This window comes from Mirounga angustirostris, unplaced genomic scaffold, assembly GCF_029215605.1.
Source record: "Mirounga angustirostris isolate CCGP_5_RB_7025 unplaced genomic scaffold, mMirAng1.0.hap1 SCAF_1, whole genome shotgun sequence".
NCBI lineage: Eukaryota > Metazoa > Chordata > Mammalia > Carnivora > Phocidae > Mirounga > Mirounga angustirostris.
Genome location: NW_026991709.1, coordinates 163288163 through 163306661, shown reverse-complemented (window position 1 = coordinate 163306661; position 18499 = coordinate 163288163). Strand labels below are relative to the sequence as shown.

At 42.4% G+C, this 18499-nt stretch overlaps 1 protein-coding gene across 7 annotated transcripts in view; it reads right to left on the bottom strand.

The window, feature by feature from the left end:
* The window catches only part of TAMM41 (TAM41 mitochondrial translocator assembly and maintenance homolog), an 88116-nt gene extending 86274 nt beyond the window's left edge, over positions 1-1842 (bottom strand). For all 7 annotated transcript variants that reach the window (XM_045861822.3, XM_064592262.1, XM_064592251.1 and 4 more), the window contains exon 1: positions 1462-1842. In XM_045861822.3, the coding sequence (XP_045717778.1) occupies positions 1462-1596 (135 nt within the window). In that variant the 5' untranslated portion in view covers positions 1597-1842. The remainder of the gene's footprint in view (positions 1-1461) is intronic.
* Between the last annotated feature and the right edge of the window lie 16657 nt (positions 1843-18499).

Genomic DNA, 18499 nt, shown 5'->3' with positions numbered 1-18499 from the left:
GGCACTGAGGGTAGGGACTGATCGGAGATTTTGTGCTGGAATCTATAAGACTTGTTATCTTGTAGGGAATGAGGGCGAGGGAAAGGGAAGGGTTCCTCCAGGCCTACCCAAAGGAAAATCTCCATGGAAAAATGAAGAGGTGGCTATTGAATCAGGAGGCTAAGGCCTGCTCTAAGTTTCTCAAAAACCACAAACCACTGGTGAAACTTAAGATTTGGGGTGGACATGTTTTTTAAAAATGTATAATTATGTTAACGTATGTTAGAAAAAATAACTAGCCTATAATAATCTGTAATTTCTTATATACCCACCACCTATAATTTTTCATATGTTGTCAACTTAAAGCAAAGTATTACTTAAACACAGTATAGTTGGGAAACAGAAATCCAAGCAACAGTATAGACGGCCTTACCAGGAAGTGAACAGGCAAACTTTAACCTAAAAAGATTACAGTCAGGTGTCCAAAGCCAGGAGGCCCTATCTCTATCATTTCCTTAGTTTAATAAACTAAGATGACAATGAATTGGTAGGCTGTGCATGAACTACAGCAAGTAAAAATACGGTTCACCAGAAAACGTCTCTATTTAGACTCTTGCTTTTTTTGTTAACTGAGCAAAAGCTCTAAAGCCTTAGTGGAGAAAGTCAGTAACAGCCTCATTTAAATGAAAATATCTGCCTGCCACTCCACTGCTCTATGTCTTGAATCTTGTTTCCACCTTGGAAGCAAACTTTTTTCCCCTTTATTTACAGAAAAAAAGTCTGCAATCATAAGGCAAACTGTACCCTCACTGCTGTTGCAGTCAGGCAACTTTGAAGAGTAACAACTTCTGGTCCTAAATAGACTCTTGTTAAATGTCCTGAGCGTGGGTAAATATACTGGTCACCCATTAACTTTTGTAGGTAACTTCACTGCATCTGCCCTGGCCCTACAACTACCCGTCAGCTTCCTGAAGTCAGGAGCATCATTTTGTACTTTCTCCCACAGCTGCAGATGAGACTCAAATTTGGCTACGCATTAAAATCACCAGGGAAGTTTTTAAAATTCCCGAAGCCCCAAGTCTCATTCCAGACCAAGTAAATCAGAATCTGCACAAGTGGAACCCAGGCATCAGCATTTTAAAGTTTGTCAGAAAACGCCAAAGATCAGCCAAGGCTGAGCACACTGAACCAGCACCGGGCAAGTATTTCCTGTCTTCCATCTTGCCTCTGCATCAGCTTTGCCCTCCGCATAATTGCATCTCCTGTTCCAGACCGAAGTGGGCTCCTACTTATCCTTCAAAACTCGGCTTATGATGTCATTACACTAGGAACACTTTGCTACGGGTTGTATTTTGCTAGTTGATACGTGCAGTGCGCAGAGTAGAGGAGCAGCTCTAGAGCTCTGGAGGGATCTACGGCAAAAGGGACGTCGTGGGAACAGGCCGATTCCCGGCGTGGGGCCTGCCCCGGGGCCAGGCTCACCTTCTGGTCTGAACTGGGCCCCACCTGGCGGTACACCCCGGAGCCGTAGGCGAAAGCCAGGCTCAGCTCCTCGGGGAAATGAGACAGGATCTTGCGGAAGGCCACCCCCGAGCTCTGCAGCGCCTGCAGCGCCATGGGGCTGAGGCTCAGAGACAGGGACCCTTGGCGGAGCAGGGCAGGGCAGAGGACAGCGGGCCGGGGAACCGATACTGGGGCAGCCGGTTAAGGTTGGGGAGATGGAAGTCGGGGACCGGCCGGGACAGCAGAAGGCTGCAGCCGGGGGTGGGAACTGGAGGGACGGGTGAGGACTCGAACCACAGGCCAGCGCCAGCCGAAGCCTGAGAAGCGCAGGGTCAAGGCCCGGGTGGCCGGCAGTCCCGACCACGCCTCTCGCGTGCATACGCGCTTCAAAGGCGCAAGAGAAGACGCTCCTCCGCGGGTGGGGAACGCGAGGGCTCCGTGAAGACCCCTGGCGGTCGGAGGAGCGCGCTGCAGGCTGGCCGCCCGGACCAGTGACTTGGGGACAGGGGTGCGGAGAGTGTCAGCTAACTGAACTGCTTTTGAGCCTTAAGAATCCGTTTTTGTTCTGGACTCAAACACATTTCAGTAAATGGCTATAAAATCATGCATGTGTATTGCAGAACATTTTTTAATGAGGTGAAATCCACAAAGCTAACATAAAATTGTACACTTTATGTGCAATTCAGTGGCATTTAGTGCATTCACAATGTCGTACAACCATCATCTCCACCCAGCTCCAAAATCGAAGATTTTGAAGGTTTAGGAAAACACGCATAAAATTAAAATCATGCCCAATTCCACCATCCAGAGATTACCACTGTTAAGATTTGGCTGTGATTTTTTCCCTCGAAAGCCCTTTTCAAATCCAGTGATGGACATGAAAGTATTCCATGAATGGTAAAAGACTGCACCAATGTTCTCTGAGATTTGTATTTAATTCTAAGGGTGGAGGCCTCTTTGCCTCTGGGATTGGTCTCACAGAAGGGCACATCAAATGCAATTTCTGGAGGAAACAGGACCCCAGGTGAGAGAGCTCACCTGTTTATGTATAACCAGAGAAACTTGTTCAAAATCACAGGATGTACTTTAACTTCCAGGACAGAGACTTTTCAGATACTCTTTTCTTCTTCCCTGATGGACACTGCCTTTCAAAAAGCAGAAATAGCAGGGTGCCTGGGTGGCTCAGGCGGTTAAGTAGCCGACTCTTGATTTTGGCTCAGATCATGATCTCAGGGTCTTGAGATCGAGCCCCCTATTGGCCCCACGCTGGGCATGGAGCCTGCTTCAGATTCTCTCTCTCTCCCTCTGCCCCTCCCCCTTCCCTCTCCAAAGTAAATAAGTAAGCAAAAAGCAGAAATAGCAATAGCTAAATTTGGGTAATGTGGATGCCATTCACATGTAGTTTTCCTTGAGTCCCCTCCACTACCTGGTGGAAGGAGGGTTTGTCTCTCTTTTACAGATAAGGAAACTAATTGTTAGAGAAAGCAGTGTGCTTAGATCACATTAGCCTGTGGCAAAAGTGGAGCTAAAACCCAGGGCGGAACATCAGCCTGGATTGGGAGGGAGAGCAGTTAGGATGCTGTTACCATAGTTTCACCAGGAACTAAAGATGCCTGGCCTGGGGTGATAGAGGCAGGGAGGGGATTAATTCGATTTGAAAAAAGATTATGTGAATTTAAACTCTGAGCCCCGCACAAGAGGTAAGTGCTGAGGATTTAGATGGCTAGACCAGGGCTGATGCCTTGCAGGAAGGAGGTCAGGGTCTGTAAAGGAGACAGACAAGCAAACCCAGAACATCACATGCCGTAATGAAGCTGGGGTGCCCAGAACTCCGCAGGAGCTCTGATAAGGGAGTGTTAATTAGTTCTGGGTGTGCGGGGAGAGACCAAAGGAGGTTTTGCAGGGATAGCATCTGAGCCAGGGCTTGAGGAATGGGTAGGAGTTTATCAGGCAGAATATAGATGGAAGAAATTCTACCAAGAGAGAATTGATAGGGCAAGACGACAATAATAATAGGTGATATTTGTTTATACATTTATTATTCCCAAGCGCTTTCTTTTTTAAAAATTTTAATTCCAGTGCAGTTAACATACAGTGTTATATTAGTTTCAGGTGCACATCGTAGTGATTCAACAGTTCCATATATTACTCACTGCTCAACAGGATAAATTTCCAAACACTTTCAATACTTAGCTCTTTTCATCATTCCAAAGACCCTAGTAGGCAGGTTCTCTAAAATCCTCATTTTTCACATGAGGAAACAGAGGACCCGATGAGAGAAGCAAATTTCTCCAAGGCACACAGTTAGGAGAGTGGCGAAATTGGGATTTGAACCCAAGGCTCTGGAACTCCAAAGGCCAAGCTCTTTACCATCATGTTTTAGCGCCGTCTAAAATGGCCGGCCTGTGAGGCAGGAGAAGGAGAAAGAAAATCAGCTGCTTCTAATTTGTCAGCCAAGGCTGAGGAGAAGCAGCAATAGCCAAAGGGACAACCTAGAGACCAGAATAAGGACTGTGTCGCATTCTCCCAATGTGAGCACAGTCATCTGGGTTCATTCGGACCGAATAGCACCCTTGCCCAGATTGCCAGACTCTGAAATTACAGAATTGCATAATTACACTAAAACCTTTCACCTAAATATAGTGAATCGAGCTCTACTAGCCATGTTTCTTTTGTTCTTCCCTGGAGGAAATAACTCAACTTTGTTTTATTTTGTTTTCTCCTCTCTTTACAAAAGTAATCTATGCTCAAAAAGTGTAAACATTACAAAAATATCTCTGGCCATCCCCCAGAGATAGCCACTGATAATCTTTGATACCTGTTCCTCCAGATATTTTCTACATATATATTAACATTAAAAAACATTAAAAACATTTCAAAATGGAGTCATATGCTAGATACTATTTTGCAGTGTGCCCTTTTCACTTAACATATCAGGGACATCTTTCTGTGTCAAATATATGGGGATCTATCTCATTCCATCTATTAGCAGCAAATTTTTCTAAAATATGGATATGCCATCATTTGTTTAAACATTTTCATATTGGTTATAGAGATTATTTCCTTTTTTCATACATGCAAACAATGCTACAGTGAACATCCTCATAGACCTTGTGTACATGTGCAAATATTGCTATAAAGTAGATTCCTAGAAGTGGAATTGCTGGGTAAAGGGTCTGCACATTGCTAAAATCCCCTCCAAAAGATTATACCAATTCACATTGCCACCCACAAGGTTCAGCCCTTGGTATAAATAAAGATTCTGCAATGTTTCTCCATTTTCTCTCCCTTATGGGCGTTCACAACTAATCATCAGTAATTTTCATTTTCACAAACACTTTCCTTCCTGATAATGCAAACCACCAGCTGGAAAGTTCCATCACATGCCTGTGTGCATTTTGCCTCTCCCCAGAAAGATGCAGAAGCAATAGCAGAGAATGCATTTGTATTCTTCAGCAGAAATCTCCTTGCTTCTAGCAATTCATCCATTCCTTTTTAAATTACCGTGGCTTGCTAAGTTAGAAGCTATTAAAAAGCCTTGGTGTTCTATGTAATCACTTTAGGGTTCTGTTGGAACTCTCATACCAATGAAATACAAACATTAGAGAGCCGTTTAAACTACAAATAAATGCCACTTGATTTCAGTGAAAGTTGAGCCTCGTTTTTCTGATTTATCCAGCTGTTGGCTTTGTATCTTTAACAATGACCTTATTAGGTTGGGTTTCACTAGGACAAGGCTCAAGTATTCCATCTTTTAAAAAACGCTGTGAAATCTCTATAATTTTTATGTCTTAGTTTTTTGTTTAATCAGCGTTTAATAAGTAAAGGACAAAAATATTCCGGAAAAGAAAATCCAAGCTCTGTGGTTCTTATGATTAACCACATGTTCCATTTATCTGCCAATGGAGGTAAGGAAGAGGGTTCTTGATCTCTGTGTGTCAGAGGAGGGTCACCCTGTCACATCTGTCCATTCTCAACTGATTTTTCACGTATAATAACTGGACCAGACTGAGGGCGTCTTTCATTATTTTTAGGCTCTGACCAGGGGCTCTCAGGTACCACCTGAGTTTGAATCTGGCCCCAAGATTTAACAGCTGTGTGACCATGGGCAAGACAACTGAGAAGCATCCAGTGCCTTCTTTTCCACATCTGTAGAATGGCCACAGCAATAACACCTACCTTACAGGATTGTTGCAACAGTAAGTGAAATGGTATCTAGAAAGTACGTAGAATAATGCCTGCCACAGAGTAAGCACTTAAATGTTCTTCATCTCATTGAACTCTTAAGAGACAATATACAAGAGGAATTAAGAAGCATCATTAAGGGCGCCTGGGTGGCTCGGTTGGTTAAGCGACTGCCTTCAGCTCAGGTCATGATCCTGGAGTCCCTGGATCGAGTCCCGCATCGGGCTCCCTGATCAGCGGGGAGTCTGCTTCTCCCTCTGACCCTCTTCCCTCTCATGCTCTCTCTCATTCTCTCTGTCTCAAATAAATAAATAAAATCTTAAAAAAAAAAAAGCGTCATTAAACCTAACGTCCTTACGGTTTTTACACAAAGCAAAGCATCCTTAGCATTTTACACAAAGCACTTTTCCGGACATGATTTTTATTTTATTCTTAAAACAAATCCTGGGAAATGAGTGGTTATTATTCCAATTTTACAGATGGATAAACTGAAGTGTAGAAAACGAAGTGATTTGCCTGAAGGCACAGGGCTAATGGCGGCTGCTGTCAGTACAGTCTCCAAGTCTAATTGTCCTCTTGCACCGTAAGAATAACACAAATCATTCATTCTCCCAAGGAATGCATTCATTCATTCATTCATTTATTCTCTCATTGAAATTTTCCTCATCTTTTAATCCTAGCTCAAATATCACCTCCTTCTAACTGGGAGTAATTGTTCTTCCCTCTGTGCCCACATAACCTTTGCTTATAGCTCTCCAGCCCTTGTCTTAAATATCCGATGTGTCCATTAAGAACAAGTATTTAAGGCTTAGGGACTCTCTGAGGCCAGGGGCCATTTCTTGTTTATCTTTCTACTCTTTGGTGCCTAGCACAATGTCTGAAACAAAGTTTCTGCAATTGAGAATGTCATGGGCTGGTGACAAAAAATAAACATGTATACAAAGCAATTAAAGTAAAATGCAGACAAGGTCTGGGCCACAGATGTGGTGAGATAGCCCTTCAGGGTTTCTGGGAAAGCTTCTTGTGGGAGAAAGTGACATTTGGGCTAGGTCTTGAAAGATGGCCAGCAGTTCACCAGATAGGGAAGAGTATTTAAAACTTTCTAGGGAGAAAGAACAGCCTCTACACCGGCTCGGGGAATTCTCCCTTTGGGAGGACACTCTGTTTTCCAATGGAGTTCTGAAAGATCACAGATTCTTATGGTACCAAAGAAATGAATGAATAAGGATAGAATTTCAGGAAACAGAGTAGGTATCTCATCTGAGAAGCAGTATAATATAGTGGTCAAGAGTGAGGACTCTGGATCCAGACCGCCAGCTTTGAATCCTGACTCAGGCACTTATTATCTGTGTGACCTTGAGCAAGTGGCTCTGTGCCTCAATTTCCACATGTATGAAATGCGGATAATAATAGTGCTTACCTCACGAGGTTGTCACCAACAACTCAACTGGTTAACATACATAAAGTGCTTAGAAAAATACCTGATATGTAGTGGGTATTATGTATGTGTTTACTATTTTTATTATTAATTATTATTATTACATATTGTCCCTGAAATTTAAGCAAGTCAGCAATGGTCTACTTTATCTCTTTGTAAAACTGGCCCTGAATTTTGGGAGAGAAACTGAGTTGGCAAAGACCCCAGTTAGAGAAGAGTGAATTACTGTATACCAAGTCTATCTTTAGCTATCAAAGTCTATAATCTGGGTTTGGTGTAGAGCAGAGCAGCATGTCCCAAAGTGGGTTTTCATTGAATTATCATGATTTGGAGTTATTTGAAAAAAAATTTCATGGTCAACTGAGTTTAGGAAACTGGATTGAACAGAGGCAAATAGATTTCTTTGCTGTGGGATTTCCCAAAGCATTAATAGATTGATATGCATTGTGAAACTCTAAGAGAAAAACAGAACATGTAACACTTTCCAGTTTCCCAGACCATGTTTTCCTCTCCCCTCCCTCGCTCTCCGCCCCCCCACTCAACATCTTTTGGGATTAATATTTCGTTTGGGAAATATTTCAGTTTGGGAAATATTGGTGCCAAGCACTCCTTTGCTGTCACAGAATCATCTCAAGGTGCAAAACCAATCAAGACTTATTTACACAGACCTCTTTGCCTGAAGGCACAAAGGATTCCATAACCTAAGAGAGAAAGTAAGGAGAAATATGAATTACCGTTATAATTTGTGCTTGTAAAAACCCAAGAATATCTATGCCTTTGATTCTGAGGCTGTCTTTGTTCAGACTCCAAGCTGGCAAAATTCTAGGAACAATCTTCTTGTTTAGAACGACACTTTCCAAATCTCCAGGGTCTGAGCATGTGACCTTTTGCCTGGTATCTTATTACTTTGGGCATCATCTGGGCCTCCTCAGGAATAAAAAGGATTGAAGAAGAAGTAATACAGCTGGTGCCCATACCTCTTTATTAATACTTCCATGGATGAAACACCAAAGCTCTATGGGGAAAGCACTCTTATTATGATGTTATTTTTTTCTTTTAATTTTACTTAAAAATTAGCATGACTTACACTACATCAAAAACTAATGATGCAATGTATGGTGATTAACATAACATAATAAAATAAAATTTAAAAAATTATCATGACTTTTTGACTTTTTGTTGATGTATAGTTCTGTGAATTTTTAAAGAAGATTTTATTTACTTATTTATTTTAGAGACAGAGAGAGAACATGAGCAGGGGGAGGGGCAGAGGGAGAAGGAGAGAATCTCAAGCAGACTCCATGCTGAGCATGGGGCCTGACACGGGTTAAGTGTACGAATTGCAACTAGACCCTGGGTCTATAACAGGCAAAAGAAGAGACATGGTCTCTGCCTCCTTAAAATTTACAATCTGCTGTAATTATGCACTATGGACTCTTATCTGTATCTCCAGCTTGTGACAACTACTGATATGATTTCAGATCTCACGACTCTGAGATCATGACCTGAGCCAAAACCAACAGTCAGACATTTAACTGACCGAACCACCCAGGCACCCCTTGTTCTGTGAATTTTAATACATGTATAGATTTGTGTAAACAAATCAGGATATAGAACAGTGCTTATTCACCACTGTCTGTATATCCATTTTGGTGAGGCATTTGTTCAAATCTTTTGTTTATGTTATTGTTGTCGAATTGTTTGTTTTCTTGCTGTTGAGTTTTAAAAGTTCTTTATATATTCTGGATACAAGTTCTTTGTCAGATATGTAACTTGCAAAAACTTTTTCCTACTTTGTGGCTAATCTTTTTGTTATCTTGACAATGTCTGTCACAGAGCAAAAGTCTTACTTTTCCTTGAGTCCGATTTATCAATAGGGGTTATATTTTTCTTTTAAAGATCATGCTTTTGGTGTTACATTTAAGAATTCTGTCTAATTCTAGACCACAAAGCTTTTTCTCTCATATGTCCTTCTCAAAGTTTTATAATTTTAGGTTTTACAATTAGATCTATGATGCATTTTGAATTAATTTCTCTATAAGTTGGGCAGTTCAGGTCAAGGTTTATTTTCTTATACAGGGATGTATAATTTTTCCAGCACCAATTGTTAGAAAGATTGTTCTTTCTCCCTTGAATTGCCTTTGCACTTTTGTGGAAAAAATCAATTGGTTATGTTTTATGTGGTGTATTTCTGGACTCTCTATTCTGTTCCATTAATCTATATGTCTCTTCCTCCTCTAGTACCAGATTGTCTTAACAGAGATTTATAATGTCTTAAAATTGGGTAGTGTGATTCCTTCAATTTTATTCTTTTTTTTTTTCAAAAATTGTTTTGTATGCTAGTTCCTTTGCTTTTCCTTGTATTTTAGAATCAGCTTGTCCATGTTTGCAAAAATTCCACTGGGATTTGTACTGGAATTATGTTAAACCTATAGATAAATATGGGAAGACTTGACTTCTTTACTATGTTGTGTGTTCCAGTCCATGAACAGGGTATGTCAGTTTCTCCATTTATTCAGGTTTCTTTCATAGTTTCTTTCTTTCTTAGATCATTTTAATTATTTTCTGACCCTTGGCCCTAAATCTGGGAATTTATTTATTCTGCTCTGCTGCTCACTTCCAAAGAGTACACCCACATCTGGGGTCAAGAAAGAGAAAAATAAGCAGGCTTGCCCCACCTCTTTGGGACCACACCTCTTCTGATTAGAAAGTTCTTCACATCTCTCAGAGTTTCAGGTTTCTGTGAGTCCCTGTTGCTACGGCTGTCACTGCCACTGCCACACGATTACCCGGGGACTAGCTGAGCTGAGAAAAGAAAAAGAAAAAATCATCAGGCGACACCCTTATCCTGCTCCTAGAGCAGTAACTGAAGGACTTCTCTCTGTCCATGTGAATATTCTCTTCCAGGTTGGGGCTGTGTTGAGTCCAGGCTGGGAGACATTGGAGTGAAAAAACAAAGTGTCAAACTCTCTTTCAGTTTAATTGGAATTCTAGTCTTTCCTAATTTGGAGTATTTATTTTTCAGAGATCTCTAATATCTGCTTCAAGCATAGTGTTTAGGTTTTATAGCTGCATTCAGTGGGTGAGAGAGAGTAGAGTTATGCTTACCCAATCTTACCCAAAACAAAACCTCCTCTGATATTATTTAGATGATAAAACTTAGGCCCTAAGAGATTAAGGAAACATCTTCAAGGTTACATAGAAAGTGATGAAGCCAGGATTTGAAACTAAATCTGTATGAATACCATCTATACAAAGAGTCTACATGTCACATTTTTTAAAAGCCAGGTTTATTGAGGTTCAATTCAATTACAGTAAAAGTCACCTTTTAAAAAGTGTACTGTTCGGTGAGTTTTGACAAATACATAGTTATGTAACCACCATGACAATCAGTGTATCCAATATTTTCATTACTCCAAAAACTCCACCATGCTTCTTTCTAGTTAATTTCTTATCTGTATCTCCAGCTTGTGACAACTACTGATATGATTTCTGTCTTTATAGTTTTGCCTTTTTGAGAATGTTTTATAATGTTATATAGCGGAATCATACAGAATATAGACTTTTGTCTCTGGCTTCTTTCATTTAGCATTAATGCTTTCGAGATCCATGCATGGTGTGTGTGCATGCGTGTGTGTGTATGGGGGGGATTTTATTCTTTTTTTTAGTGCCAAGTAGTATTCTGTTGTATGGCCAGACCACAGTTTGTTTATCCATTCACCTGCTGTGGAATTTGGACTGTATTGTTCTAGCTTTAGAAAATTATGAATAAAGTCTATATTCTTAATCACTATGCAATGTGTCCTAGAATAACATAGTTAGATTTGAAAGGAACCTTCAAGATGGAATGGCTTAGTTAACTTCAGTAATCTTAATGATAATTTCCATTTATTTACTAGATGCCAGACCCTGTGCTAGACATTTTATACACACTCTTGTTTAACCCAAACCATTCATTGTTTCCATGTTTACAATGTTTAGATAACTTCCCAAACTTCTCACCACCCAGGGGTCACCAAGGGCCCATTTTTTATGAGTTCCTGGTGATGTATTCATTCAACATAGATTTCATGAGTGTGTGTGCATGCACATGCATGTGTGCCAAGCACTGGCTGGACCCTGGGTCTATAACAGGCAAAAGAAGAGACATGGTCTCTGCCTCCTTAAAATTTACAATCTGCTGTAGTTATGCCCTATGGACTCTACCTTTTGAAATAATTGCTATCACACAAACTGCATCATTTATTAAGTGTACCCATTTCTTCATCTGTAGAACCCTTGGGGTAAGAGTTAGGTCACAGAATTAGCAAACAAAACATTTCTGTTCCCACTCTTGTGCTTTGAGAGGTGTATCCATTTGGCTACTTTCTGCTACATGTAACAGGTCTGGTTTCAAAGTAGCTCAAAAATAAATTCAGCAGTAAAGTAGGCTTCAGGTATAGAACAGGGCCCTGGCTCCATTTTTCTCTTTTTCTTTAGGTTCTATTTCCTAGATTGGTTTCTTGGTTTCAAGATGGTTGCTGGTGTCAACTGAAACAGCATGCTTCCTCGCTCCAAGTCTGGTAGTATAGATCAAAATTCTCTCTACCCTCTTTATTCCTTTCAGCCTGATCGGGTCACATGCTCACTCCTGGACCAATAACATTTGACAAGAGACTGACATGCACTGATTGGCTTGAGCCTGGGTACCTGAATTAATCACGAGCAAGGTGGATTGTCTTCATCTAATAGATGGTCTCCTTGATCTGAGGGTGGTATCAGCTTTCCCCGCTCCTGGAGGAGGAGTAAATCTGTTGGGTAGAAACAAAGTTTGTTAGTACAGATCCAGAAATTCCACTTTTGGTTATATATCCAAAGGACATGAAAACAGAATATTTTTTTTTTAAAGATTTTATTTATTTATTTGAGAGAATGAGAGAGAGAGAGCGAGCACATGAGAGGGGGGAGGGTCAGAGGGAGAAGCAGACTCCCTGCGGAGCAGGGAGCCCGATGTGGGACTCGATCCCGGGGACTCCAGGATCATGACCTGAGCCGAAGGCAGTCGCTTAACCAACTGAGCCACCGAGGCGCCCCGAAAACAGAATATTAAAGAGATAGATGCACTCCTGTGTTTATTGCAACATTCACAACAGCCAAAATATGGAAACAATTTATGTGCCTGTGAATGGGTGAATGGATAAAGAAGATGTGGTGAATATATGTAATAAAACATTATTCAGTCACAAGAAAGGAGACCCTGCCATGTGTGACAGCATGGATGGATCTTGAGGACATTGTGCTAAGTGAGAAAAGTCAGAGAAAGACAAATACTGTATGATACCACTTGTATGTGGAGTATAAAAAAATCAAACTCATAAAAACAGAATAAAATGGTGGTTGCCAGGAACTGGGGGGTGGGGGATTAAGAGAGATGTTGTTTAAGTGTACGAATTGCAACTAGTAAATAAGTCCTTTTAGGGCTTACAATGTATAAATTTATCAAACCAACATGTTGTACACCTTACATTTAAACAACGCTATATGTTAAATATATTCTAATTAAAAAATAATCTGCTTACTGAGGAGGGGAAGGACAATGGGAATGGACAGTGGGTTTGTTTATGTGGCGGAAATAAGGTTGTGTGTTTGCCACACTTTTTCCTTCCTTCTTGGCACCTGGGAAGACTACATTTCTCAGTTAGATTGGAGTCCTGTGATTGAGATCTGGCCAATCACAGAAGGAGGCAGCAGTGATGTGAACCTCTTCCAGGCATCGCCCTTTAAAAACATCTCATGCACCTTCCCATAATCTCTTTCTTCCCTGTAGTTAATGCGATATGGAAGAAGGCTATACAAACTTCATTGGACTGAGATGTGAGCAAGAACTAAACTTTTATGGTATTAAACTTCTGAGATTTGGGGGGTTATTTAGTACTATAGAATAGCATAGCTAATCCTGATCAATACAGTAAGGCAGTGGGTTTAAAAGTGTGGTCCTCAGGGGCACCTGGGTGGCTCAGTCAGTTAAGTATCTGACTGGCTCAGGTCATGATCCCAGGGGGGTGGGATCGAGCCCCACATCGGGCTCCCTGCTTGACGGAAATCCTGCTTCTCCCTCTCCCTCTGCCGGCCGCTCCCCCTGCTTGTGCTCTTTCCGTCTCTCTCTCAAATAAATAAATAAATAAAATCTTAAAAAAAAATGAAGTGTTGTCCTCAAACCGGCAGCTTGGGCATTACCTAAGACTTGGTTAGATGCTAATTCTTTGCTCCCCACCCAGGGGCCTATTGAAACAAAACATCTAGCGGACAGGACCTAGCACCCTGTGGTTTAACAAGCCCTCCAGGCGATTCTGTGGCGTGCTTTTATTTGAGAACCCCTAATTTAGGGAATCCATAGTGTCAGGAATGGCTCTCTGGTCTTCTCAGCCACCTTGTAGCACGTGCCATGTTCCTCCTCTCCTCCCCCAGCGCTGAGCCTGACTCCAGTTGTCATAGAACCCGAAGGCACTACTACTTCCACTGTGATGATGTGTTTGTCTGCCATCAGTACCACCTGTGCCCATTCAGGTGCGACAGCTTTCTCTTCTTCTCCAGCCATAGGGGGGGTATGGCCCAGCTCAAACTGCCGGACCCTTTGCTGGCTCTGAAGGGCTTCTCCAGTTAGCTTCCATGGTGACAGCACCCTCCCCGGCACCAGGACTGTTACATAAGCAACGTAAACCCGGCCCTCCCTCCTCTATAACAATTATAACTAATAACCTGTGAAGCCTGATGTTCTTTATTGCTCTGGGCAGGCTTCCGGAAGGTAAAAGAATAATTTTATTAAATTTCATTTGGAAATATTGAAAGTAACCAGAGGATCTTTTAAATTGCATTTGAAGTCCACAGGGGTCCTGAGACCCTGAGCTAGGAGTAGGACTGATCTAATCCTGTCCACCTCATTTTAAGAGGAAGCCATGAGGTTCAGGGAGGTGCACGGGCCTCCCCAGTGCCTCTAAATTTAGTACCAGTGTCTTTAATGGTGTTTTGACCTTTAATGATCACCATGCTCTCTTTTTAAAAACACGATGGTGGGACACCTGGGTGGCTCGGTTGGTTAAGTGTCTGCCTTCGGCTCAGGTCATGATCCTGGGGTCCTGGGATCGAGCCCTGCATCGGGCTCCCTGCTCGGTGGGAAGCCTGCTTCTCCCTCTCCCACTCCCCCTGCTTGTGTTCCTGCTCTTGCTGTCTCTGTCAAATAAATAAAAATCTTTAAAAAAATAAAAATTAAAAAAAGAAAAACTCAAGTGTAAGTTTAGGCAACTCTAAACATTCTTTTTTCACTATAGTGATAAAATATACATAACATAAAACCATTTTAACCATTTTTAAGTGTCTAGTTCAGTAGTATTAAGTATATTCACATTGTTGTGCAACCATCTCCACCACCCATCTCCAGAATGTTTCCATCATTCCAAACTGAAACTCTGTCCTGGTGAAATGCTAACCCTTCATTCCTTCCTCCCCTAGCCCCTGAAAACCACCATCTTCTTTTCCATCTCTATGAACTGGAGGACTCTAGGTACCTTGCATGAGTGGAATCATACAGTGTTTGCCCTTTTGTGACTGAGCATAACATCCAAGGTTCATCCATGTGGTAGCATGTGTCAGAATTTCCTTCCTTCTCAAGGATAAATATATTACATTGTATATATAGACCACACTTTGTTTATCTGTTCATCTGTCCATGATGCTGGCGTTGCTTCCTTTCATTGTTTGGCTGTTGAGAATCATGCTGCTATGAACACAGGTGTGCAAATACCTGTTTGAGTCCCTGCTTTCAATGCTCTTGGGTGCGTGCGTACCCAGAAGTAGACTTGCTGAGTCGTGTAGTAATTCTATTTAATTTTTTGAGGAATCGCCATTCTTAGTATCTGCCTTTTTGAGTACAGCCATCCTAGTGGGTGGGAAGTGGTATCTCATTGTGGTTTTGATTTGTATTTCCATGATGAGAAAGGGGCTCAAATTTTATCCAAGTTTTTCTGCTAACAGTTTTACAATTTAAGCTCCTATATTTATGTATATTACCCATTTTGCGTTCATTTTTGTATATGATGAGGTAAGGCTCCAACTTCATTCTTTTGCACGTGGATATCCAGTTTTTCCAGCACTGTTTGTTGAAAAGACTGTTCATTCTTCATTGAATTATCCTAACACCCTTGTCAAGAAGCAACTGGTCATGGACGTAAGGGTTTACTTCTGGATAGTCTCTTCTATTCCATTGATCTATATATTTATCCTTAGGCTAGTACCCCACTGTCTTCATTACTATAGCTTTGTCTATTCTGGATCTCTTGAATTTCTATATAAATTTTAGGATCAACTTTTCCATTTCTGCCAAGAAGCCAGCTTAGATTTTCTTTCTTTCTTTTCTTTTCTTTTTTTTTTTTTAAGAGAGAGAGAGCGGGGGGAGGGAGAGGGAGAGAGGGGAGAGGCAGAGCGAAAGGGAGAGAGAGAGTCTTCAGGAGGCTCCACACTCAGTGCGGAGCCCAACATGGGGCTTAATCTCAGGACTCTGAGTTCATGACCTGAGCCAAAATCAAGAGTTGGACACTTAGCTGACTGAGCCACCCAGGCGCCCTGAAGCCAGCTTAGATTTTTGATAAGAATTGCACTGAATCTGTAAATCCATTTGGGGAGTCCTATTTATTGCACAGAATCTAGTTTATGTTGTGGTTGAGGTAAGCCCGGAGAGAATAAGGAAGTCAGCTTCCCTGAGTCTCAGGTGATCCTCAAAGGCATTTAAAGCACACATAGTAGTTAGCAAGAAGAAAGGCAGGGGGAGAGGGGAGCATTTGAGACTGGTGAGTAAGCATGGTGTGTGTGCCTGTGTGTGTGTGTGAGAGAGAGAGAGACAGACAGACAGACAGAGACAGAGAGAAACTGAGAGATGAGGGACATAGAGATAAAGAACAAAGAAATAGACAAGGACAGAAGGAAAGATTTAAGGGGGCTATGGGAGAGAGAGAAGAGCGATGAGGCACAGACACAGACAGAGATGGAAAGAGATATTGAGACTAAGAGAGAAAGAGGACAGGAGATGAAGCACTAAGGAAGAGCAAGTAGCTTAGTTCTGCGGAGTCAGAATAAGTGCTGAACGTTAAGTCTGGAGAGAGAGCAGAAACTGGATCCTGAAGGACTTCTAAAAGCAGACTAAATCATTTTCCTGGTTTCTGGAGTCAGGACTCTATTTATTGCCTTGTCCCCATGTGCTCCCACTCTAACAGGTCTAGAGTTAACAATGTTAGCTCAGGCCCTGGGTTCAACCATCCTTGTGTATTCACCTTTCCCCAGAGAGTAGTTACCAGAGTAAATGGCTGCAGATCCCTTTAGGAAAGGACTAGGGAATCATTTCTGTGTATACAGGCCACGGTGTTGCAAGGGTCCTTCCTCCAGGGGACCCGTCTCCCATTCAGTCAGTGAATTCTAGGTCCAAAAACTGGCTCAGGTCTGGAACTGGGCAAGGGATTGGGCTTTTTCTTAAGATAACTGTCCTAAGCCTTCAGATCATTCCTCCTTGATTTCCTCCGATCATACAAGCTGCCCATCTATTTTGCCAAGGATGTTGTGCACTATTAACCAGCTCTGTGGGTCAGGCCCCTTGGCTGCCACTCCAACCCTGCTGTTCACTGTGATAATTGCATCCACCTGGCTTCTGGTGATGAAAGGACACCACCTGGCCTCTATTTTGGGGTCCTATCACCTCCACTGCTATCAATGAGCCTAGTTCTTACCATTCCTTCCTACACTCAGTCCTGGCTTGTGGAAGAGAGCCATACATCACTGAATTTTTAGTGATGCCAGTGTCCCCCTCATCAACCCATTCTTAAAGTCTTGGTAAATGGTGTAGCCTCTGGGCCTTTCTATGGAACACAATCTTCTGGTGAGTCTTTTGGTGTGTCATAGTACATCCACTTCTCTGAACATTTTAATAGTCTCTTCCATGGTCAGCCATGGCAATTGCAACTTCACTTAACATGGGCCATCGCTTTTTTCATGTTTTCTGGAACCATCTTAAGGGAACATTTGAACCATTTCCTGGAATCCTCTGCCAGGGTGTTAATTCCTGTATCTGGGAAGAGTGCTTGGCAATCAATAAATACTCTGGAATCTTATCTTGTGTTCTTGATCATAAGGCCCCTTGATCAAACATTCTTGGAATCCAATCCTACATGTGTTTCCCTAGCTCCTGCAAACACATGTTTTCTAGGTCTTAGAGCTCTTTGGGGATGTAGCCCCTTTCCTTCCCTACCAGGCCCACCATGTCACCTATCTGCAGGCTTCGTGGCCAGGACAGGAGGTGGGGATAGATCCTAAGTGGAGGTATTTATTGTAGAGCGGCCTTTCCATGGTTTCTAAGTAAGAAGAGGGGGTGGGGGGAGTGCTAGCTCTTAATAAGAAGGGTGGACCACTTATGCTGGCTCAGGGCTTCTAGAGGAGGTCTAGATCAGATGCTGTCTTCCTGTGTGTCAGGGGCCCAGGTTTTCACAACCAGGGCCCTGACCTTGGCTTGACAGATCTGCCTCGATTGAGTAGTTAATCTTCCCTGGAGCTTGGGCACTCTATTAGGAGTGGGCCTGGTCCTTGGCTCCCCACCCTCCTGCTGTCGTAAACTATCGGGAGGTTCCTTGGCTTTCACATGTGGCTTTCCATTGCCCATTGATCCAGTGGCTTTTCATGATCTCTACCAAAGGCATCAGTGGTGTTAAGCAATAACCATCTGTAGTAGGTTGAATTGTGGCTCCCAAAAGATACGTGTACCCCAAACCTCAGAATGTGGCCTTACTTGGAAATAGGATCTTTATAAGACTAATTAAGTTAAGGATCTTGAGATGAGATCATCCTGGATTAAGGGTGTGCCCTACATCTAATAGCTGATGTCCTCAAAGAGAAGGGAGAGGGGTATTTGAGACACAGGGGCACAGAGAGCAGAAGGCAGTGTGAAGATGGAGGTAGAGGTTGAAGTCAAGAAGCCCTCATGAGCAACCATGAGGAGAGAGGCATGTCGCAGATTCTCCCTCAAGAACCTCCAGAAGGAACCAACCCTGCTGACACTTCAGTTTGGGGCATCTGGCCTCTGCAACTGTGAGAGAGTATGTTTCTGTTGTTTCAAACTGCCATGTTTGTGGTAATTTGTTATGACAGCGCCAGGACTCTGCTGCTCCCTCCAATCCCATTGTCCTCACAGCTACTATGTGCCCATACTTCTAAACACCTGATAGGTCATACCAGCTTGTGCTTGCCGTCAGTACGTGCCATCCTGATTCATCACAGGTGCATGTTTTAACAACTGGACCATCATCACCTTGTGCCAGGGGCTGTCTGTGCTCCTCCTACCATTAGTGATGGGGTCTTCACTGGAGAGTGATTTAGGTC